This window comes from Pygoscelis adeliae, unplaced genomic scaffold (assembly GCF_000699105.1).
Source record: "Pygoscelis adeliae isolate BGI_AS28 unplaced genomic scaffold, ASM69910v1 Scaffold318, whole genome shotgun sequence".
Lineage (NCBI taxonomy): Eukaryota > Metazoa > Chordata > Aves > Sphenisciformes > Spheniscidae > Pygoscelis > Pygoscelis adeliae.
The window spans coordinates 4,470,667-4,495,150 of record NW_008825430.1 but is presented as its reverse complement, the minus strand read 5'-3'; the positions used below and the strand labels follow the sequence as shown (position 1 = coordinate 4,495,150).

Here is a 24,484-nt window from a genome sequence, read left to right as displayed (position 1 = left end):
GCTACTTGCTTTTGTACAAGTGTGCTCTGTCTCTATCCCTTGCCTATTTAGACACTGGCTTGCCTGCAGTCTAAATCTTTAATCATGTTTGTACGCTGCAGCACGATGAGAAGCTTTTTATGGCTGCTATTTCTGAGCACAGCAATAAACAAACAAACATAATGTGTGTTTGTGAAGATCAGATCTTTTGAGCTTCTGAAATCTGTCGACCATGTCATTCGGCACAGATATTTGTAGCTGAAGAGAATATATTTAGGCATGATTAAGAAAAATAAGATTCAGCTACACAACTGTCATTTTCTAGAGAGCGAGGATAATTTGGGTATTTGAAGATGCTCTCACAAAGAACTTAAAGATCTCTGGCCTGGGAACCACTCAGTCCTACAATAACGAGGTTACAGTCACAAGCATGCTGGTTGGGAATTCTGACTGTACCTACCCCAAAGCCTTCCAAACGGGTGTAGGAGTTTGAAAACTGGCAGGTAAACTGGCAGATGAAACCCATTCGCTCTGGAGACAAAGTAAATTTGAAAAAACACAATAGATTTACAGCTTCTAGTTCTTTAGCACAAATCTACCTGGAAATTAAGGGTGGGCTTTACTCTTCTCTCCCTCCACGTTGCCACTTCCCTCACTACTACCACTTCCACAGTGCATTTTCTGGTATTTTCAAGTATCTGGCATCTCAAATGGAGATACAGAACATTCAACAACAACAACAAAAAAGCCACGGTGCATTTGTAGTCAAGCTACATACATGCAGTAAATTTGTAGCACTCTGGGCACGTTTGTGCATGCACAGGTAAAATGTCTAGTGCCTTGAGTTCACTGGGCGTGCTCAGGATTCACTGGGTATTTGCCACGTATCAGATTTACCGTGCGTGTTCTGGCCAACGATGAAGTGTTTCTGCAGCACTCTGGGGCACCTTCAACGTGTTGGCTTTACTGCTCATGCACTGCAAAGTCCACGTACCTGTATTCCTTTCTGGGATTTCCTGGGCTGAAATGTGGGAGCCTTACGCATCTTCCTATATTATGGGATGCAGCCACAATCACATGGTCACACAGCTACGTGTTTAAAGTGGGGCTTCATCTGATTGCTTCCTGCATCCTCTAAATAGCTGAAGTCCACATAATTCACCAATTACTTTCTGTGTGTGGCATTCATTTCTGAAGTCCAAGAGACATCTGCGTTAGAATGAAAGGAATTTTTGAAAAAATGAGAGAGAGAAAAATGGGGAGGAAAAAGAGTAAATGAAGAGAAGAAAATATATAGAAAACTTATCCTGGTCTATTCACCTGGACTGTAAACTCTGTGGTTATAATATGTGTAACACAAAGGGCTCTGATCTTGCTCAGTTCTTTAGTGCTATGATTGTAGATATGGTTAATAAAAATAATAATAGGTGGTACAATCAAGAAGCCTGGAAGATACACTGGTTTTAGTGGTTACAGTTAGGTAATGTGCGTTACTGCTGTCACCAGAGAGCATTATGTGAAGTAACATGCAAAGACTGGTTTCATTTAAAAAACAACATTGCGACGAGATTTGGAACACTATATGAAATTGCCTCATCTCCTTTACATGCCTCCCTCTCTTTCACAGAACGCCTTGCTTCCAGCAGGATTTCGGCAAAAGGACCAGACCACTAAACCTGCCACGGGCCCCTTCGACAGGGAACGCCTGCTCTCGTACTTGGAGAAGCAAGCGCTTGAGCACAAAGACAGAGAAGACTTTGTACCGTTTACAGGGGAAAAGAAAGGTACCATCCGTCTTCGTGTTGGTGTTGAGTAACGGACTGTCACTGTGCAGGGTCAAGCTCAGGAGTCAGACCTAGAGCTGTTGTAGCAGGAGACGTAGTGGTGGTTTTATCCGCCGCGCAGTGGTCTGCCTTGCTGCTCTGGAGTTGTAATTGCACGTTTAATCAGGGCCGTTGGTGGGTATGGGAGCACACGAACACCAGTCCAGCAAAGGGCTCAGTCAGCAGCTCCCAGATCAGCAAATGGCTCTATTTGCAGTCAAGGATGGACAAAGGTGGCCTCGCTAACCTCGCTGGGACTATTCCCATGTTAAGCATTAGGCCCATGCAAGGGTGCTGTAGTGGGGGAGGTGTTTAGGAGGAAACGTATTAAATGCCTTTCTAAGTAAGTATTGCCTATAATCACTGTAAGTAAGAGCTTAGGGAATACGCTTACGAAAAATAAGTATTTTTCCACTTGTTTACTAGCACATCTGGCAACGCTATTCACGCAGACAGTTCCTCTGCTTCCCCTTGTCCTACAGCTACAGGGAAAAAAGGGAAAAACAGGAAAACCTAATTCTTCTAATCATTCAAACATCGGTAGAATAACCTTAGGGCAGGAACAGTCATATTTTTAAGTGAGCAATGTTCCTTTAGCACCATTATCTCCTTTTCCTCATTTATACACAGTGGATAAAAAAGCCTACCTCAGGCCACCTCTTCATTCAAGAAGGAACTTGTTATGTCTGGGTCCATTTGCGACCATCTGATGAATTTGCCATTATTTCAATGGGACCTGCTTAAGGGAAAGCAGATATTTCAAGAAAGTCAAGTGCAACATTTTCTACTTTATGTATCATTATCAAAGATATAAAATGTTATTTGCAGGCCGAGAGTTGTTACTGCCATGACATTGTGTTCTCACTCTGTGAAACAATGGTTTTGGACAAACAGGACAGTTTTCAGCTCGGTCTGATTGATGCATTATTTTATCATGCAGCGTATTCTTTAACCTTCTGTTTTCCTCCGTCATATCTTGTGCTCAGTGCTATTCACAGGGTTGATGCCGAGCCCACTGAAGTGCAGTGACACTGCGGTGATCCTGCCGGTCGCAGGAGTGATCAAGCACATACCGTACAGGAAAGAAAAGAGTTTACTGTATTATGGATTTATTATCAATTGTTTCCCTTTTCCAGTCTCCTACACACTGCGGTGTTACCAGTACAAGTTACCGCTTGCAGGTCTCTGCATATTTATGCCAACACCTTCAGTCAGGTCTCACCTTACTGATATTTACTGACCTAGGGCTAAGACTTTGCATTTTGCACTGTAGTCGTGCCCGAGATCTCCAAACGTGCCTGAAACTTAAGTACACAAAAAACCAGCAGTGCACGGAATTGCATTACCCGCAGGACCGGCCGTTGATCTGTACAAAACTAATCCCTGTATTGTCCGTGACAGTGTTACTGCACGCACTGGCCTGTTTATTCTATTTCAGTTTTCTTTTGATGAGGCTAAAGCAGTATTATTCCTACATTTGCTCCCAGGTGCCCTTAAAGTGCTTACGAGCGCTGCTCATTAATTCTTGGTGTCTCTGCTGTGGAAATACCACTGCTTTACAAACACAAATAACCACACATGTCACTTTTCCCTCAGCACAGAGTGAATTCAGCCATGCTAGCATTTAAAGCTATTCTTATTTTGGTTTTTGATTCACTGTAACCATTTACTTCAAAATTACAATTTTAAGAATTATCACAATTACAGGGTTATGACAGCATTTTAGGCTCAGGGAATTAATCCCTTAATTTCTCCTGTTCCTAGTACAAGACCAGTTCCTGACAAAATCTTCAGTATCGGCTTTAGCAGATTAAGTCAAATGAGAACAACCACATGTTCTGTGATTTCTGCAGTCATTTTACGATTATAATCTAAACACAAAGAATTCTACTAATTTTTCTTTGAAGTCAAAGGCCGAATACCATGAAAATACCCTTTGTTTCTTTGTTTATATTAGAAATAACTGAATTAATCGGATATCTGTACACCTGATGAGGTCCAGTACCTTGACAATTGAGAGCTGGATGAACAGCACAGCGTCATTTTTGTGCTGCTTTAAGGGAACTGGCTTTGGGAAAGAATCCGTTTATTTTGAGCTTGATCCCCTATTGGTACTTGGCGTCTTTCTTCTGCCCCCGACTTGGCAGGAGGCGTCCTACAGAAAGTCGACCAGACTTTGAGCACTGGGCTTCTCTGTCTCCTTTTCTTGTTCCCCTTCACCCTTGCTCCGCACTGCAGAGACTTCATGCAGAATCTGAGCCGCATAAAACATATGATTGAAATCTCCCATCTGCCAAACGTACTGAAATCTTCCTGTGGATTGTATGGTAATTCTGCTAATTGGGTGAATCTGGTGAAACATGATGAATGTCACGTAAAGGCCATGCGTGGCTGGCTCTGGATCTTAGAATCCGTGCCTGTAACTGCGGCATTACTTATTTTGGCAAACTCGATTGAAGAGACAATAACAGAATGACTGTATTGAAATATTAATGACTTGATTTTCATTTATATTTTCTGTGCAAGGAAATAAAGCAATCCTGCAAAGACATTTCCAAGCTATGATACTACATGCTAGATTTAAAGTCACTTCAATTAGAGAATGATTAGTATTCTTCCAAAGCTTAGTAATTAGTTCAGGATAAATAATTTACATTTCTAAAATGTGTCCTCAAAAGAAACTGAAGAAGAGTATCCCTTGAGGAAAAGCTTATTCTTCACCTTCTGTGTGTTGATGGTCTCCAAGGTGTATTTACAGACTGGTAAAAATTTATATGCTTATATTATATGATGCCTGTTAAATGATTTCTTTACATTATAGCAGTGCTATAGTGTAGCCATACTGTAAATAGTCCCCAATTAATTTTACACTAATTCTGCTAGTTAAAAATCCAGTTCTGAGGCAGCTCCAAAATGCTTCCAGTTGTGTGTAATTAGAAACGGGAGGTGTTGATGTCAATGTACCATTTGGCACTATTTACCTCCTGAGAATATTTGTGTGTCAGTAGGATTAGAATATGTCAAGTGTTGTTTAAGCTTTTGTCACTGTTTTATACGTCGATATTTTTCTGCCACTGGGAAAGCATTTATTTTTTTCAAATTTAGGAAGTGGGATGCTTCTACCAGATGTTGTGACATTTCTACCAGTTCATATGTTTATCATGCAAAGCTGATGCTGACTTGAAAATTAAGCGATGAGCCGAAAAGAAGGTGGCATTTAAAATGTCCTCCTCGCAGAGCAGTCTGTGATACATCATTATTGTTTATCTAGTGTCTCTGCCTCTCTTTTTTTTGTGTTAATGTTTTATTGGAGAGTTCTTGGCCAAAAAGCAATACCAAACAGCTGCTGAAGGACAAAAGTCAGTTGCCTGCGTTGGTGTCTATATGCTGAACACAACCATCAGGTTTTGATTGTGCTAGAAAACAGGCCAAAACAAATTCCAGAGCTGGCGGGGATATTCAGAGTGGTTAAAACAAAGGAAGTGTTACGTACGAGCTCAAGGTGGGGGGCTGGTCGTGCAGGGAATTGCCTTGTTTTCGATTGTGATCATGGTTTCGAGAGGTTGGAAATGTTTGGCAAAAACAATCAAACGTATAGCATGCGTTAGGGTTTTGGCCCTCTGCCATATTTCAGCTTGTTAACGTACTACATTAATTGCTGTACAAAAAGAAGGTTTTAACCCTGTATGGGATAGCTCTCAAATTTCAGTGAAAACCCAAGTTTTGCGCTGAACCAGGGCCAGAGCAGTCACAGCCTGACAGGTGCACACCCAAACTGGCCACCAAGCAATTTTTTCAGACCGCTTGACCCCACAACCTCCCTAACACCAGTCAGGGGCGGGTACTTCGTTCGAATGTCCCCATGGCGAGTGTCCGCTCCCACTGTGGTATGAGAACGATCTGGTGACCTTCAGGGACCGTTGTGCAACACAGCTGTTAAGCAGCCATTCCCACAACAGAGGGTTCGTTATTAGTGAGCCATGGAGGTATAGGGAATTAGGGCTGATAACTGTAACCATAGTGATTGGCAGTTTATAAGTGTTTATTTTATGTATTTTTGGATTGGTTCCTACTTAGGATAGATATTCTAGAAGTCCTTACGTAGAACCTGATGAACTACAGAAGTTACTTAGACTGACCCACTGCACTTAACACGTAACACATATAGCTGGAACAGCCAGTTACCACACTTAGATCACTGTGAAGCCTCTTCTGTGTCATTTTCAAGTTCATGAAAGGTCCAGCAATAAAAAGAAAAGGTGGAGAAAGTAAGGGGCAATGCAGGCACAAAATATTAGAGAGCAGTGTCAATGCTGCATGTTTTCTCTTACTGAAGGCAGTATGTACACCTGATCTCAGTTAAGATCTGAGTACTACTGTAATACAAACATAAACTATCAACAGCATTTCTGTTTCTGCTTTGTTGCAGTGGTTCTCTTAACTACATGATACTAATGAAACATAATTGAAAAAAATTCTGTTGTGAAATATCGTTAGATATGAAAAGTTGGCCGTGCCATTTTTAATGGCCGTAAGGATTGCTGTTTCAACCCTTCACCACTGTCCCTGTTTTCTACAAGGTCTTCCGTTCCTTGCCAAACCATTTCATTTTGGATCCGATCCAGTTCTCATCAAAGTCATGGAAAAACTCCAGTGGATTGGGCTATTATTATTTGTGGCTGGACAGGGAAGGGGAACATGCTTGTATGTGATTAAATGGTAACATTTTTAGCCAACTGATAAAAGGCAAAAGGAAGAAAATAAGGATGATTAAAGCAGAGAACTTTTGGCCAAACCCCTGTTTTCAGTTGCTCTGGTAGAGACCATCTATCTTGCATGTTGTGCTGTGCCAAGCAGAGTATCAATACGCAGCACTAGCAATAATGACAGTCATTTTCAGAAGGTCAAAGTATTAGAGTAGATGCTAATGAGTTCCAATTCCAGTTTCTCTAATAGTCTCTATATAAAAAAATTAGGGTTTAGTTTAGAGACACGTTATCTTTCTTGGATTGACAAAGGCAGTCTTTTCACCCCCAACGCTGAAATGGTTTGTTTAAATTTTTGCCACCTTCTTCCTGTTCTTCAAGGCTTAAATTTGGAACCGATGTTTGTCTCTTAAAGCATTGAAAGTGCTGCAGTTGCTGACAGTAATGCCTCTAGCCAGTGCCTTTCACTGCTTGCTTTTGTAAGACCCTGTTTTAATTGCTCATGACTTTGCCAAACTCACACAGTTCACACTGAAATTTCCCATGCTGAGAGTCTGCCTTGGGCTGAATTTTTGGAAAGTGTTAGCAAAAAGGACTCAGCTGTTTCCAAGAACAAGATTAGGAGAAAACACGTTGTTTTAGCCATCTGAAGTAAATTTTTCCAGCTGTTTTTTTTATAAGCTGTAGTGCCTCCATGCTTTGAAGAGGGGACTTGAAATGTATGCCCTTTGCAATCCCCAGGGAAATACACTTTAATTTGGCATCTTCAAAATGTTGTACTTTCTTGTACATCCAGTTTGTTGTCGTGTTCTCCAAATATTCCCCCTGCAGTGAGTATTAGTCATGTCCTCGGAGCCTCTGCCTGCATGTGCAGACAGCACATGTGACAGCACAGCAGCGCCCGGAGAGAGCTGGCGTGGCCGGCTGGAGGGTGCGTGGGCTGCACTGGATGCTCTGTGAAATTGCTCATCTGAGAGGCCACTGTCACACCAGAACCAGGGCGGGGAGACTCTCCTGCTCTGACAGCGTTCCCCTCGCTCTGTAAGGGCACTGTAAAGGAGAAAGAAAGAGTAAACAGCCAGCAGAGAGGTGGAGGGATTGGTTTTCGAGGAGCTGTATGAACCTGTTCAGGATGAAGGACTAGATGTGGCAGCTCTGGGGAAGGGAGCTGTAGTAGAAGAGAGCAGCGGTAAGGAAGACAGGGCAGAGGGAATGGAGGTGGTGGGAAGGGTCGGGATTCAAAGATGAGCAGGACCAGGAGACACAGGGGATGGGGAAGGCACGGTGGGCAATGAGGAAAGGAACAGAGGAGAAGGATATGCGAGATGGGAGAACGGAGGCCGGAGACGAACATAACTAGTGTAGCATCTAGCTTTGCCTAAGTTTCAGGGTTCTTTGATGTCCCTGAGAACCTGAAGCCCAGCAGCGCAGCTTGACTCTCCTCCTCCTCTGCTGCCGTTCCACATCAGACATGAGCTTTCTGCTACTGTTGGTGAAGCAGGTTAATCCAGGTGGTAATCCAGAGGACTGCTGTAGGACTACGGGGATCCTGACTGTTGTGATAATCCGTGTGAGGGTCTGATGAAATTCTGGGCTTCCCTCTGTTTTGAAGATTATAGGTTGGCTTTGGTTTATTTTTATTTGAGAAGGTACACTTTTCAGAAGAATTCTTTAAGGGTAGCGCTAAGGTGGCAGAATCACAGCACGCTGATCAAAGTCAAAGATGCTGCTGCAATTTAACTTTGGTCTTTGTGTGTATGCCCAATAGATTTAATAACTTTGGAAAGCTTAACTTTGCGACCTTCCTATGACATTGTCATAATTTTTAAGGCATAGAATATGCAGACACTAATCCAAGAGTAACAGTACAGCAGCAATTATGACACTGCATTTTAATTACTACCGACTTTCAGCTTCACGCTTATTTGAACCTGGCCTGTTTTCTTCTTCATAATACAAATTTATTCCTGGTAAGAACTAATTTAGCTCCATTTTCATAAAACTCCATAGGGGACTTTAAGTAAGCTTCGAAAGAAAAGAATAGTGCAAAATGGAAAAAGTGAATCAGGTGCCTGTGATTTATGCAAGGCAGATTTCCGAGATTATTGAATTTCACTTCTACGGTCAATGTAGTATTCTGTAATTGAGAATAAACAGGCACTCGCTGTAGTCAGTGATTCATGGAAAAGTAAGAAGTAATAAGCGTAACCAGATATTTTCTTGAAAGTACAATAATCTGAACTACAGTTTATAGGAAAAAAAACTAAGTTATTGTTTTACAATTATGGCAGAAAGTGCATTTGTATTATAAAATTAAGTAACTATCCTTAATAAAACTGATTTTAAATAAAAGGACATTTTTACAGCTAGTATAAATGGGCTTGTTTCCCATTGCTCTGTGCTTTGTTGAGTTTTGGCTTGTACAAGGTGGGAATAAATACTAAGTATTTATACTAAATAAAAATGGTGGCAGTTTATATTTATTCACAAAAGTCTAATGACATAAGAAGGAAGGCAGAGAGCAGACATACCAGAAATGATGTAAACTATAAATGAAGATGAAATCCTCAAAATGTTTTTTAGATTGGACACACTACTAAATCCTACCAACTATGCCATTAAAATTCCTTTTTTTCCCCTTGTATAACAATAAAGAAATAAACTTACTTCAGGAAAATACATTTGAAGTAGTTCCCTGCTCAATTAATACATTTTCCTATAGATGTGCATATGTGGTTATGTAGTTAACTATTATTGTATAAGGAGATGAAGTGAGGGATACATCTCATCTCCTTGCTTTACTTCAACATTGCTTTAATGGGGGCATTTGCATAATGCAGGAAATCAAAGCTGGCTGAAACCAAGTGGCAAAATTACGTCTATGGTTTTAGGACTGTACCCAGTGTATTGCTTTTTTTCATAGAATTTGTCTTCCTTTTATCTCACTGCATTTCTATGTCTCTCTGTAGTCCTTTTTACTGAATCCTTCTCTGTGGTTTTCAATGGATTTTTTCCCCGAGCCTCTTTTGAGTCAAACGCGAACCATATCGTATTTCAATTTGAATAGAAGTTTTGCAGTGTGTGAAAAGGAATAGGTCTGCTCTTAGACTGAGCCAGGACAAATCTCTACTCACTGCACTCCCAGCCAGAAAGTCCCCTGGGTTATAATAAGCTGCCTCAGTCGTCATCCAGGTCACCCCAGGCACTTACCCCAGTTTGACAGAAGGAAGGGGAGAATTGCATTGATTTACGCTTAAAATTCCATGCTGAAAAAAAGCACTTTGGATTCCAGACATTTTGGGTTTCTATGCATGTGTAAAAATAAAATGGTATTTTAATGCTTACTATTTTTTTTACCGGAACTGAATTTTGTTTTGCAGTTAAACACTAGAATATATTGGTTTTGTACATACATGTGGTTATCTTAGTGTTGTTAACACTGAAGTAGCTCAAGTATGATGTGCATAAACATAACTTTTGTCATCGTGTTTTTCACTGGTAGGAAGATAAGCTATTACTATTAAGATTTAGCGCAGAACATTAGTATATTCTGGAGGCAAAATGTAACACAGCCAACATTAATTATACCACATGGAATGTTATAATAAAGTACCTTCTAAAGTGCAGTGTGAATATAAAGAGCACCAAGAGCAGCAGCCTTTCTTCATAAATCTCACTTTAAAATAATAAAACGTCACTATTCTTCCGAGGTTTCTTCCAAATAATAAATTTTAAATTTAAGCTGGACCATTGAAACAAGCAAGCCACAATCCATATTTTATTTTGTCACTGAATTCCATGATGGCACTGTATAATGACTTTAGAATGTACGGATGTGGGACTAGGAGGGACCTCCTGGATCTTTAAACTCCGTCCTTAAAATAGTGAAGGAAAACTGGTTGACAGCCATCTATAAACACAGACACACAGTTTTGCTGGTGGTGGATGGGTAATGATTCCTAATAACGTGCTAAATGCATAAGCTCTTCTAACCTCCGTCTGCTATGCTACAGCATCTCTACACAGTGGGATAATGCAAAAGAATGTCCTTATCTAGATAGCAGAAAAAAGAGTATTTTTAAAACGCCACTGGACGCCAGCAAGGCCCACATATATTAAAGATATATATTACCATCTTTGACATGACCTTGCCCCTTTAAATATTTCATAAAACCAGTAATAGAATTTTTTTCTAAAACATTTGCCAAGAATGCTTTAAATGAAACTATCAGTGGGAGTCATATACACATTTAAAAAGATTTGGGCTGCCATCCAAGAATTACATATGCCTGAAACAAATGCTTAAAAATTGTATTCCTATATATGTCAACTGCACGGAAAAAGTATAAGCCTGTACTGGTTTCCATTACCCCTGGATTTCTTGCTACACAAGATACTTGGCCTACCCACATCCAACGTCCATAGAGAAGGACCAGCTGTAACACGGATCACGTCCACATTACACAAGGCTCGAGGTCCTGTGTCCCTTTATAATGTTATGTGTGAAAGTACAGACTTCTGTCAGTATTTATTAACAGTCGGGCGGGGGTTTGGGTCTGTGAAGAATCACTTATTGCCTGATGGAGGTGTTTCATGCAAGCCACGGCCCTGCAGTATAGCTGATAGGGGTTAGTATTATCAGTCAGGATAAAGATAATAGGATTCCCTCAAGATCTCAGACGACCTACTGATTACTTGAAACTCATGTGGAATCACCAGTGATCTGAAAGGAAAATATTTTACAGACGGTACTCCTCACTATTGATTGTTTACTCGGATATTCTGATTGATTTTGGCCTTTGAGCTTCCAACATAGTCATGAATTTTTTTCCTTATGTGTTATCTTTACCAGTCAAGCTGACATCAAGTTAAGTCTTGGTCAGTGGTGTCTGGAAGCTGCCACGCCACCCTTCAGATTAGGTGGTAGTACAGAGGGAGTCTGAAATCCTAGCATTTGTGCTGTTATGAAATCTGGAGAGCGTGACTAATCTATCTTCACAGAGTATTTCTCACCCCAGATTTCCACGTGACTTTTGTTTGATGCTGCTGGGATGGCCGTCTCTGATTCATATCACCCAGTGCATGGTGAAAGTGAAAATGATTCTTACCTTTGGCCCACAAAGGCTTTTATCTTCTTGAAGCCTCTTCTTAAAAAATTACTCACTTAAAATATCGCATGAAAAATGAATCATATGATACTACTTTGTCTTTCTACATAATCTTCTGTCCAGTTTTGTACTCAGAAATTATTTAGCCTTGGTATAAATATCTCTAAAGTTAATAATTCGAATCCTGCGTCAGTACACCTTGCCAGAATTTCAGAAATTTCCATTAAAATTTTTTTCTGAACTCATTCAATGACCCCAGTCATGGAAGCTGACAGTATAGAAATTGCTGTAGACAAACTTGTATGAAAGAGATGAATGAATTGGGTATTATCTACATGAAAATGATACTTTGGACCATAATGGGGAAAAATTAAGCCAGAAAAGGATGACAGTGTTGAAAAACCAGAGGCAAAGCGTCTGTAATTCAACACTAAATATCAGAACTGCATCGATTAATGGTAACAAAATAATACCACTAATACAGTTAAAACTAAACTATTTTAGAGACATTTCAGAAAGCCACAGGATATGCTTCAAGCATTACATCTAGAGTGTACAAAGCTGCACAAAAGACAATTTAAAGTTGACAGTGGGCCAAAGGCACCTGCATCCAAGGGTCATCACAGCTTCATTACAATGGGATTAACTAAAGCCTGCTTGAGAAGTAGTTGTCAGGGACAAGGTGAGGGGAACTACTCCGCAGTGGACAGCAGAATTACCGGAGCAATGACACCGTCTGTTGCACGTGGTATCATCTAATGTATTACCGACTGTATGGGTTTGGTGCAGGAAAGTGTTGAGTGGGAGAAAAGCCCCAGCAGCGCTGGTGACTGGAGTGCAGCCCTAGCTCTGATTTAAAGGGCCTCGCTCCAAGCATTGGCAGTTACATCACCACACTACCGAGGTTAACTGTAATAGCAGGGTAAAGGAGTAGTCTGACTTCTTGTGTTGTTTCTGGATTTATCCTACCGTTTTCTCATTTCGGCAGAAGGGCTGATGATCTCAGTCTTGGGGGAATATCGCATGGAAACACACACCTGCTAACCCCAGTGCAACAGCAGTATACAAAGAGAGACATATAGGTCAGGAGTCTTTCTTGGGGAACACGTGGTTCAGTTCCGTTCAGACTTTTCAGGCCTGTACAGATGATCGGGATAAGGCTATTTCTGCGAATGATCATCAGGAGACCCAGAGGGGAAGTACTCACGGAGAGGCTGGGAATTAAACTGAGTCACCGGAAGAGAACAGGTTTGCTGAGCTTTCAGGCTCTTGTATGGAATTTGGTAAACTGAAACGTTCTTGCAGTAAGATGTTTTTAACCGCTTCTGGTGCCTCATTTAAATATAAGGATGACATTTCTGCAAGCTTTTTGCGTAGACCTGATTCTGCCTATTTAAGGCCACAGGAACTTCAGAAAAATCCCAGCTGTGACTGCTCCTGGGGATTTATTTTAGGAAATTTGCTTCCACATTAACAATCACCAACACAGAGCAGAAGTCTGCACTTTTTTACTTTTAGACTCTTATTAAGATCCTGGTGTGGAGGATAGCATCAAGTAAGAAAGAGGTAAACATGCACTTGGATAATATTTCCAAGCAGTTCCACTGTCACAGACCTATTCCCCCACTGCCAGGAGGCAGAGGAGTTGTTCTAATAATTCATTACTCACTCTGGCTTTTTTCTTCTCTCAGGAAAAATATTTATCCCTAAAGAAAAGCCCATAGAAACCCGTACAGAAGAGAAAGTGACCCTGGATCCGGAACTAGAAGAAGCCCTGGCCAGCGCTTCGGATACAGAGCTCTATGACCTTGCAGGTTAGATAATACATAGGTATGATCCCCCTACACATCCAGTTCTTCTCTGCCTGGACCTGCCACCAGGAGTGTCTCATGATCATCTCTCAAGTACCTGCTGTTTCACTACGCAGACAGGTGGCCAACCTGTGGGCCACACATTGCCCAGGAGGACTTCAAGCGTGACTCGATAATTGCCGCATTTTAAACTTCTCTCATCTACTTATAATTGATGTGGCAGCCAAGGGGAGAAGATGAACCAGCTAACATGATTTGGGGAAAGGAAGGGTAGATGGTAGACTGCAGGCTGGGGTGTTCGCATTGTAGTGGAGACCATTGATCTTACTGCATCCGCACTGTTTGTAGCCTACTATTGCTGCCTCCTCTCAACTCTGACATCCCAAATGGCAGGATGAACTTGTTAGAGGATGCAATGGATAAAGATCCAGCATCCATGAGGAAATTTGGAATCTAACCCCTTGAATCAGAAAATTGGTTGCCAGCTGATTAGACCTGGGTATCTTCACCACTTTTAATTCTTCTCCTTTAATCCAGAGTATAACCTCATGTTCTAGATTGTGCACAAAGGAGATAATTTTGAAGTGTATCCACTTGCATAAGTAACATTTGAACCTGCAGTTTATCAAAGGCCAACCTGTAGTTCTTGGGCCGCCTGTGACTTTCAAGCAGTTTGTGTCGTGGGTGTGTCATATGTTTATGCTAGTAGAAGATCACCATCTGAATGCCTAATTTGGGAAGAAGCACACCAGCCGGGGCTGGCGAGGTTAATGTCAATGGGTCATCCTAAAACCCTGCTCAACCCAGTGTTGAGACCTCCCTATGGAACCATTGACATCTCCTGCCTTGTCCACCCAGTTCAGAGTGGATCCTATCCTTCCCTGGGCTTTCTGAGGTCCAGGGTCTACCTTTTTGGGCCTAGTCTATACAAAAATTTTGGTGGGAGAATTGCAACTGTAATGACAATTTTTTTGTTTTCCGTAGGAAAATGTAAATGAAATATCTCAGCATATTAGATTAATCTGAATCTGGGTTAGATCAACTTTAAACTCAACACTCTTGTAGCTACTATATTGTCCTATTGAAGGATGTGATCTTGCCATTATCTTCTGTAATTCTTGGCTACACCACCCATTTCTGGATGCATTAGTCTTGGCTCTGACCGAAATGTGGTGTATCACAGGAATCACAGGATTATAATGCAGCTGGCACTTCTCAGGAAGTCTGAAGTTCCAAGTTTTGCTCAGCTCTGGTCAGTATCCAGCCATTCACGACAGAATTTGTAGGTATCGAAGTCTCGTGAAAAACAGCGAGTAGCACACCGACTGCCCAGAGTTCTGAGAATAGTCTGTAACAGCAGCTAAAGAGTCATTTGCTTACAGAACAGAGTCTTTTCCATAAGAAAAAACTGATGATAAAAGTAAAAATCTACATCAAGTTAGTAACTTTTAATTACTGCATGATCCTATAGAATAAAGACCAATTAGATAGTTTATGGGAGAAGTATCAGCAAACACGGCACAATTTATTCTCTGACACTATGGAAGTTCATTTGCACAAAAGGTAACTTTGCAGCTTCTTTTATGGAGTTTTGGTTTCTCTTGTCATTTCTCTCATAATAGTTCGTATCCTCACTATTTATTTTAAAGTCCCAGAATATATTAATTGTTTTTTCCAAGCACGTTAGCATCCATATGAAACCCCAGTGTGAATGCCAATTTATTAAGCTAACCACATGTACAGTCAAATTCTTCTCAGATATGCCAAACAATACAACAAAGAGCAATAAGGGGCTCAGGCTGTATATTAGGGGGAAAAAAATGATTAGGAGTGTAGCACTGAAACAAGTTACCCAAAGAGATTGTGGGATTTCCATCCCTGGCTGTTTTCAGGATCCAGCTAGACAAAGCCATGGCTGACCTGGTTAATGTTGGCAACACTCCTGCTTGAAGGGGGAGGCTGCACAAGATGACCTTCCAGTGGCTCCTTCCAGCTGGCATTTCTGTGAGATGCATACTACATTGATTCAGTTGATCAAAAACTTATATTAAAAATGTCTGTATGTATCTCCAGTATTTAGACCCCTAAAGACTCTCCCTACAAGCAAGCATGACTCAGAGAGTTAACATTTTATAAAGGGGGTTTTGTTTGGGGAACTAAACTAGAATTTGTAGCAGATATTTTTCTGCAGTCTTTGTTCCTGCCATTAACATTGTATCCTGTTGCTGGCATTTACACATTTTAGCTGTTCTTGGAGTGCACAACATGGTCAACAACCCAAAATTTGATGAAGGAGGAGCCCGCAGTAAGGATGGAAAAGGAACCGTGAGAAGTAAGCAAGCAGATTTCTCTTGTGGGCTATATATGTCATCTTTAGGGACTTGTACACCTATAGGTTGGGTGTATTGGTCTAATTTAGTGTAACGTAACTGGGCCTTACTTTGTTTGATCTAATTAACCATGAGGGGGAGCTCTTCAAAGTAAATACAATCTTAACATTCATTATCCATAATGACAACAGTACTATGCAAATAAATCATTCCTAAGGAGCTTTGTTTTCCTAGAGAGCAATATCTGGCTCTGCAGAGGTGCTTGAAAGGATGGGAGTATTTAAGAAGCCAAGACATACCTATTTTTGTTCCACTTCAGTTTAGGCAGCGGAGAGAAAACAGTGAGCTGTAGCTAAGAGGTGGCCACAGCACAGGCCAGGCCATCTCGCCCCGAGTGTCTACGTTTATGCAACTGAAGAACGACTTGTAACCATGGGGTTCGAACGTGGCAGAATCCCTGGCAGAGTCACATCTGTGACCAGAGTCACATCAAGCTGCGTTCACAGGGAGGCGAAGACCGCGTGGATATGCTCCCGCCCCGGCTACTCTCTCTGATCTACTACCTCCACCTTAGTCCTGTGGCAGCGTGTTTAAACGTTGTCTGTTATACGGCTCCTTAGGTACACGGGAAGTGTAATCGTTCAGGAAATCCCCCAGCAGAAACAGCTGTGGTTACTAAAAACAAATCCAGAAATGTTTGCACTAAATAAACAGACCTTTGGTGAATCAGGTCTTAGCTCAGCAACCAACAGGAGGCTGGATGGGGGGAGAAATGGGTACATCTGAATTCCAAGTTTTTCTTGAGAGCTGCCAAGCCTCCATCCAGAGCTCATCACCTCCAAGCTTGGGGACATCAAGTGGGTTTATATCTGGGATATAAACTTTGCTTTTTAAGACAAAATTGTGGAATGCCCGTTTCTAGAGAAGCAGTACTCAAAAAATGTTTTCTTCTTGTAGGGCCATGAGAACAGCAGCTATCTTTACCAAGGACTTCCATTTCCATCCTTCTTTACTAAAAGGGAGGTGGGAAAGTAGACAGGACACCGTGTCACTTCATTTTTCTCAGGATTAAGACTGCTCTGCAAGCCTCCCCAGTGGGGCCCTGTGCAAGCTGCCATCTATCTCATAAGAGGCAACTAATTACTAAGAGGCACGCATTACTAATCCACATAGATTTCAGATTATTTTTGTTGTACTGAGTCAAAATGTCAGCTATGTGAGTCAGCTAAACTATGCTCCAATCACAGACTTAAGAACCAGACAATCACCGTCACATCACTTTACTCCTTGGTCCAAAAGCAATACCTTTCCTTAGCCAAGTGAAATGCTTCAGTAAAAGAGGGAGACATCTCAAAAGTTGCCCATCAATGTGGCAAAACAGCACCATTATTAAAGAAACAAGATAAAACTCGTGGGAAGCAACAAGAAGTAGAAAGTGAAAAATACGGCTAACTCTAGACTGAGTATACTGTGATGTCTAACCTGAGGACAGGGTGCAAGTCTCTCCCCAGCTCCCAGCTTGGCAGGGTGTTGCCACAAGTGCAAAAAAAATGCTTTGCTGTTTTTTGTTTACTTTCCATCCTTGCCTTCCAGATCGATAGGGTGAATTCTCTATATGCGTTTTACCAGTAGTTTTCCATTTCCTGCTCCCTAGGAAGGCCGGAGTGTTACTCAGGCATATGTGAGGTCAGTCAGGGAAATAGTGGGAAAAAAAAAAGTTCAGGGTGAAAGGGAGCAGAGTGAAAACCAGCTCAAGGTTTGTGTATGACTTCATCTCTACTAAGAGTATGAGTTCTAAAAAATATTTTTCTTTTGGCTCATGATATGGCATGTACTTTACCCATTGCACTGACCAGAAATGCGTGGTACATTGAGACTTGAGCACAGGTCTTCGAAGTAACTCGCTGTCTGCAACATAAAATAAAAGGGTTTAAACATACTTGTGGTCAGTAACATATTCCTTTCTTGTCTCTAGTGGCTTGGGTGGTCAGGGCTTATAAATTAATCTCCACAACTGTATGCGTGGGAATTAGAAATACTAACTGTGTTCTAAGCTATGATTTTTATGCATCTCTAAGAATATTTATAGCTCATAGCTGCCAACATTAAAAACTGTGTCTCTGTGGAGCATGAATACTCAAAGACTTCATAAATCTTGGTGCTGGCAGACGGACTTGCTTTTCATGCTTTGATAGCTTTATTATTTAGAAAGTGCAGATGTTGCAATTTTGCAAGAGCTAATTGAATTTATAGTAAGGCTGATAGCATCAGCCTAGGGACGGAAACTGAGGGGCCTCCTGATCATGTTCATTTATGTTCGCAAAGTCTATACATAGGTGCAGGGACATTTTCTCACTAACGTGATGGGCAAGTTCCGAACACACCTTCCTTTACGGGTGTTAGACAAAGAACGAAGCAGCCTTTGCAGCATATTGCATCCTATACAAGTCTTTAAAGCTGCTTTGGCTCAAATTAATTGTACTGGGACTTCTGTACAGAAAGGAGGAATTTGCCTGTGAGGACACTGCCCAGCCGCTGTGACCGCAGCCTCCAGTGACATGCTTCTGGATGCACAGAAGGTGCAAAGGGCATGGCAGGGATAACGGGGCTAATTCTCCTATTTCCAAGTTTTGTGGTTCATATAAACCCTTTCTTGAATGCTACAGTACAAACCTAAATGGGAATTGAAAAGCCAGACTGTTCTGATGATGCCTGTTCCTCACATCAATGTTTCATGAGATCTTGTGTTGCAGATGTGGTGAAAGGTGAAAAGGTCAAGCCCATCTTCGAGGAGCCACCTAATCCGACCAATGTGGAAGCAAGTTTACAAAGGATAAAAGCAAATGACCCTAGTCTCATAGAAATTAATCTCAACAACATAAAGGTAGATGCTGTAGTTTCATTTATGTCATCATAGGAGGGTTTATTCAAATATTTCCAAAGCCCTTGCCTTTTATCTTCAAATTTTGTCTCTCTCTACTGTTCAGGAAAAGCAGGACACACAGGAAAGGGGTGTGGAGGGAACTGTTGTAGAGGCTCCAAGGTCATCAATGCCTGATAGTGAATCAGATGCCAATTAAAAGCCCAAGGGGACACGCCCTCTGGCTGCCTTTCTTTAGCAGATTGTAAAGCAAGATATCTCATGGGCACTATATAATCATCACCGACCAAATTCAATTAGCCCACACATGCAATTGGAGGAGGAGCTGGCATGCGGAGACGGAACAGCCAGCAGCAAAATAGGAAACTAGCTCAGAGATCGGCCATGTGCTTGCGTTGGCCTGACCCAATTAAAGGCAGTGCTGACATCGCATCCTAGCGCAGGCCTCCACGCGTCTCTGAAGGCCACTATAAGCAGAGGACGCTTTCTCCATTCTGAGATACTCTTAAAAGCATCGGGGATATTTAAATTGCATAGACGGTGGCTATTAATCAGTTGGATAATAATTAAAATCAGTGTCTGGTGATGTGACTGGCTTTCCTAATGACTGGATTTATCTTCTTAATGTAGAATATTCCTATTCCAACACTGAAAGAATTTGCAAAAGCTTTGGAAAGCAACACGCATGTGAAGACATTCAGCCTTGCAGCTACTCGAAGCAATGACCCTGTAGCTATTGTAAGTTTAAACACTGCTTGGAAAAAAAACACAACAATTTTTAAGTAGGTCTGTGTCTGCTTTAGGATGCATTCTTCATTCTCCCTCACAGAATTTCCCTGTGACTATGCAAAGTAGAAGTGTAATCTCTTCTGATCCACCTCCATGTTATTCTAAGCCTATTTACGTTTTATTTCTGTGTAGGTACTAAGGTATGTTTTGCAGATTCCCTGTTATTCCCTGAAACTCTCAAGACATTATCTCATATTCCCTTTTTTTGACCCCTCAGGCATTTGCAGATATGCTGAAAGTGAACAAAACACTGAAGAGTCTGAATGTAGAATCCAACTTCATCACTGGGACGGGTATTTTGGCACTGATTGATGCACTGAAAGAGAATGAATCCCTGACAGAGATTAAAATTGACAACCAGGTAAAGAGAGAGCACTGAGTGAGTCCACTTTTGTTTCCCTTCTATACGGATTCCCAAGGGTTCTCATAGAGGGCTCTGGCAAAGTCAAGGCAGCCTCTGTGGCTCAGTCATTCTGCAGCTCATGTCCCAGGCGCATGCAACCAAACAGTGGAAAACTTCTAAATAAAACTGGTCAAAGCCAAATATAAAACCCAGAGCAAAATCTCCAGGGACGGGGTTCTCTTTGTAGTTTGCAGCACAGTACTAAAATGTAACCACTTATTTCTCTCTCATATGAAAACAAATATTTTCTTCTGGGGACATTTCACCACATCACCAACAGAGGCAGCAGCTGGGGACAGCTGTAGAGATGGAGATTGCCAAGATGCTAGAGGAGAACTCCAAGATTCTCAAGTTTGGATACCAGTTCACAAAGCAAGGTCCAAGAACCAGGGTAGCAGCAGCTATCACTAAAAACAACGATCTGGGTAAGATGCTACTACATCTACTCATCATTTGTTTATGTGAGCCAAGCCCTGACCTTCCTAGACACAACTCTTCCTGTCTGTACATGAGATTGAATTTTAACTCTACAACATTCAATCTGCTGTATGTGAGGGGTGCTGCACAGCTCCATGACTCTAGAGTAGACAACAGCAAAGATCTTACTGTGATTAGAATCACAGAATCATTAAGGTTGGAAAAGACCTCTAAGATCATCGAATCCAACCGTCAACCCAACACCCCCATGCCCACTAAACCATGTCCCTAAGCACCTCATCTACCCGTCTTTTAAATACTTCCAGGGATGGTGACTCAACCACTTCCCTGGGCAGCCTGTTCCAATGTTTAACCACTCCTTCAGTAAAGAAATTTTTCCTCACGTCCAACCTAAACCTCCCCTGGCGCAACTTGAGGCCGTTTCCTCTTGTCCTATCAAGCCACTATTCTTCTCCTTCTCCCACTCCTTCTGGGAAGGGGAGTTACTTCAGCCTTTTCTGTGGACCACCCTGGATTTCCAGCTGCCCTGTCAGCTGTTCTGGCCAGTAAGAAGAGCCAAACCCATCCTGTTTGTTCAGTGAACACAGAAGTCCTCACTTCTTTGCCCTGCCCATGACAGACCAAGCCTGCCCAACCGAGGGAACAAAAAAGACTTTCCTGCCTGCGTGACCAAGTACAGGCAAAGACAACAAAGCTTTGCAAGTTTTACCTGTGTGATATGCTCTACCCTGTGTGCTCAACACACGGAATAAGAAGGAGATGGCTAGGGAGTTGTTTCGAGTAGGGGGGGGGGGGGGCAGGGAAGATTAACTATGTGTTTTTAATCAATTCTACTTCAAAGTGGCGTGTCAAACCATGATGCCTTTGCTGGCTTCAGCTTGGGTTTCTCTCAGTGAGAACTAAGATAAAAGTTGAGCTAGAACCTATTTCTTTCACACATACTTTTATTTTTTTGCAGTTTTAATTTTTAGCAGTACCTAAGCATTCCAATATGATACTATTGGTCCTGAAACTGTTAGTGTCCTGGAATGGTATCTGAAACATCCCACCAACAAAGAGAGAAAGACCTTTTTTCCCACTATTTAACCAGTTGCCATTAGACATATGTCCTGTACCTAATCTTGTTTTTCCTGCTTTTTTATTGTATAGTTTTGTTCAAGATTTAGTAGGACAGAACAGCTAAAAGAACTCAATAAAATAAATGAAGCAACAAAACACTGAAAGCAGACACAAATGACTGATGTTACACTGTAGGCTTTGGAATAATGCAGTCTATTTGCCAGGAAAGCACTATGAAATAAACCTCCTGATAGTAAAGTGATGGGATGTTTGTAGTAATATATTGTTGTTATTGACTTTCTGTAGTGAAAAGCGTTCATTCATCCAGTTTTACTGCTATTGTTCTGTACGTCAGCAGTTCAATATCAGAAGCAGGACACGACAGTTTGATGTAACACCAAATTTTGTATCACATGAACAGGAGAACCTCACTAATCTTATCTGGCAAAGTCAGAGAAAACTCAATACGTTTTTATTAGGGTATGGAGTAGCAAATGCTGCCCAACTAGACCTGCTCTATACCAGCTGTAATGTATCCTCAGTAAGTGCTGTAAAAATTCACATGGGGCTGCTTGTCAAAATAATCCTGCCCATAACACAAAGCTCATCACTCTCTGCTTTGCTAAATGGCATCTTCAACCTACTTGGTTTCTAGTGAGAATCCAGACTTAATTAACTTACTATCAGATGGTTGATGCAATCAGAGCATGTGAAGTTTAAACAGATAATTTAAGGTCCAATATGATGTTTCCCTTGTTGCCAGTACTCACTGATATCAGTACTGAAGAGTACTTAAAATTATTTTCTAAAAGGATATGATTATTGCTTACCTATAGTATACACTTGTGCAATTACAGAAGTTATTAATTTTTGATGCCTAATGCTTAAATAATGCCATGCAGACTAGAGCAGACCAGTACCAACTTAGCTGGAACACAGTGACTTTTAAAAGAACAATAAAACTGTAACAAAAATCTAAATGGAGCCATTGGGAGGAAGCACTGGAAATGGTGATTTCTTCATCATCTAAAACCTTCAGCTCAAAGTCTGATTTTTATAGAAAATGTATTGATATGAACACTTGGTGAAATTCTAGTCTGTGATATAGAAAAGTGCAGTTTAGATACAATTGTTTTGTTTAGCATTAAGATCTGTTAATTACAGCATTTATGGACATCATCCTGCCGGGTATTTCTTAGAAGCTCCTTCCTCCCTATTCATGTTCCTGGGAAGGGAGTGTGTCAGTCAGAAAAGTCCTTGGGCTCTCAGGAAAGCAATTATGACTGCTCTTTTCTTGTTTTATTGGTCTAGTTCGTAAAAAGCGGGTGGAAGGAGAGCGGCAGTAGCCACGCCGTGGAGGATGCAAGGCAAGATTGGAGGCCACCAACAACTGCAATCTCAGAGTGCTCACTGGTCAGAAGGGAAGGCACTGGAAAACCATTACGATGGGAGTTGCTCATTTCTGTTAATGTCTCCTTTTAACCTTGAAAACACAGCCTGTTCATTTTTAACTTTTGTGGTTAATTTAATTTTTCTGAGAAAGATTCATAGTTGGTTTGATTTTAATGAAAAAAATGTTTTGCAATATCTGAAGCCAACATGCAGAATCTTAACTGTGTTACTGAGCATAACATGTAGTGACTCTGACCCTTATTTTAGACACTTTTTGATACGTTAAAAAATGATCTTGTGTATGGATAAGGGATTCTCTGCTAAAAATAGAAATTTTAGGGCCAAGTTCTGCAATGCCTTATGTTTGTGAATAATCCTTACTTGTATGTGTATAGTCCTGCCGAAAGGAATCCTGCAATGGGATGCTCCCAGGTGTAGAGGTAGTAACGCCAGTACAGGTTTGCAGGATCACACCCTTGAGCCTCTCTCCTGCAGCGGGATGTGGGCAGCTGGAACCACATTGGAGCAGCACCCTTCTACCTTCTTGGGTCTCCACCTGTCCAGGTCCAAGTGCAGGATCACGCCTAGACGTATAAACATTGTCAAAGCCTACTTGTTTACATAAGCTTAGGTTAGCTGGATCATTCCGCAATGTTACACTGGTACTTGCTATCCTTACTCCACATTGTAAAGTAATATTAGTGCTGCCAATCCTATAGACTTCGAATGTTTTGGTTTTTTCCCTAGGCCAACAGGTTTTTATTTGCTACTAGAAGGCACAGTTTACAGCTATTAATCTTAATCTAAACAAGTATTCTGAGCAATATTTGTTTTGCTTTGAGCCATGCGTTTGACTTTTTTTAGTTCTGGTATTTATGTACATTTGTTAGTATTACAGAACTGTTCTCAGGACCTTTTAGATGAAGATTAATTAAATAGTTAATCCAGGAGAGCAGCTGTGCTACCAGGAAAAAACATTAAAAGGGTAGTTGTGACAGCTACATAACCTACATTTATAGGCTCCAGTTCAGGTTTGTCCCTGTATCACAAGGCACTTAGGTATTCGCATCAGTGCTTAGCTGAATAAGGGCAGATTTAAGCATATGCACAAATGCTTTGCTAAGTCAGGGCCTCAACTCAGATGCAGGATGTAATCTTAAGCCAGTGGAAAACACTCGTGAAGCAGCAGCTGACCCCAGTGCTCAACAGCATCAAAATTTTAGTAAGAATTCAGTCTGATGTTTCATTTTGTGTGTTTTACAGTCTAAAACTATTCTCTACCACTGTTTTATCACTGCCAACAGTTGTCTCTGGCTAACAGCCAGAGGTTCATTTTGGTTACATGTACGCATGCTGTAAGAGCTAAGGGAGACTTGGGTTAGGTGTGTCACACATTATCAATGCTTTCAGAAAGCTGCAGAAACACACCTGGGGCTAGTGCTGCTACCCGGGAAACACTAGCCTCTCCTCCGAGAGCTCTTTGGGGACAACAGGGATGAAGCACTGCTTCCTTCACCCGGGTGACGGGACAATGCTGGAGGTCACGGTCACTGCAGCGTACTCCTGACCCGAAGGGGGAGAGCTGTGAGCCACTGTGCAGCTGGGCATCCAGGGATTGGAAACCGGGGGAGCCCCAGGAGCAGTCGGTACACGTTTGACATACTTCCCTGAGTGATGTTTTCATGACCAGAGCTGGGGTGCAAGCTAACAGGATGAACCCTCCCTCCGTGCCTTTTGTAATGGAAATGAGTAGGTCCAAGGCAAC

At 41.5% G+C, this 24,484-nt stretch overlaps 1 protein-coding gene and 1 long non-coding RNA gene across 2 annotated transcripts in view; one reads left to right on the top strand and one right to left on the bottom strand.

Moving 5' to 3' along the window:
- LOC103922762 overlaps positions 1 to 1,173 on the bottom strand; it is a 1,501-nt gene extending 328 nt beyond the window's left edge. Inside the window, exons 1-2 of the long non-coding RNA XR_663897.1 lie at positions 974 to 1,173; positions 579 to 684 (exon numbers count right to left, since the gene is read on the bottom strand). This is a non-coding gene — a long non-coding RNA (uncharacterized LOC103922762). The remainder of the gene's footprint in view (positions 1 to 578; positions 685 to 973) is intronic.
- Positions 1 to 23,665, top strand: part of TMOD2 (tropomodulin 2 (neuronal)) — a 24,124-nt gene extending 459 nt beyond the window's left edge. The window contains exons 2-9 of the mRNA XM_009330962.1: positions 1,607 to 1,763; positions 13,308 to 13,430; positions 15,673 to 15,759; positions 18,511 to 18,641; positions 19,269 to 19,376; positions 19,645 to 19,788; positions 20,111 to 20,255; positions 22,639 to 23,665. Coding sequence (XP_009329237.1) covers positions 1,607 to 1,763; positions 13,308 to 13,430; positions 15,673 to 15,759; positions 18,511 to 18,641; positions 19,269 to 19,376; positions 19,645 to 19,788; positions 20,111 to 20,255; positions 22,639 to 22,673 — 930 coding nt within the window. The 3' untranslated portion in view covers positions 22,674 to 23,665. The remainder of the gene's footprint in view (positions 1 to 1,606; positions 1,764 to 13,307; positions 13,431 to 15,672; positions 15,760 to 18,510; positions 18,642 to 19,268; positions 19,377 to 19,644; positions 19,789 to 20,110; positions 20,256 to 22,638) is intronic.
- Positions 23,666 to 24,484: the final 819 nt, after the last annotated feature.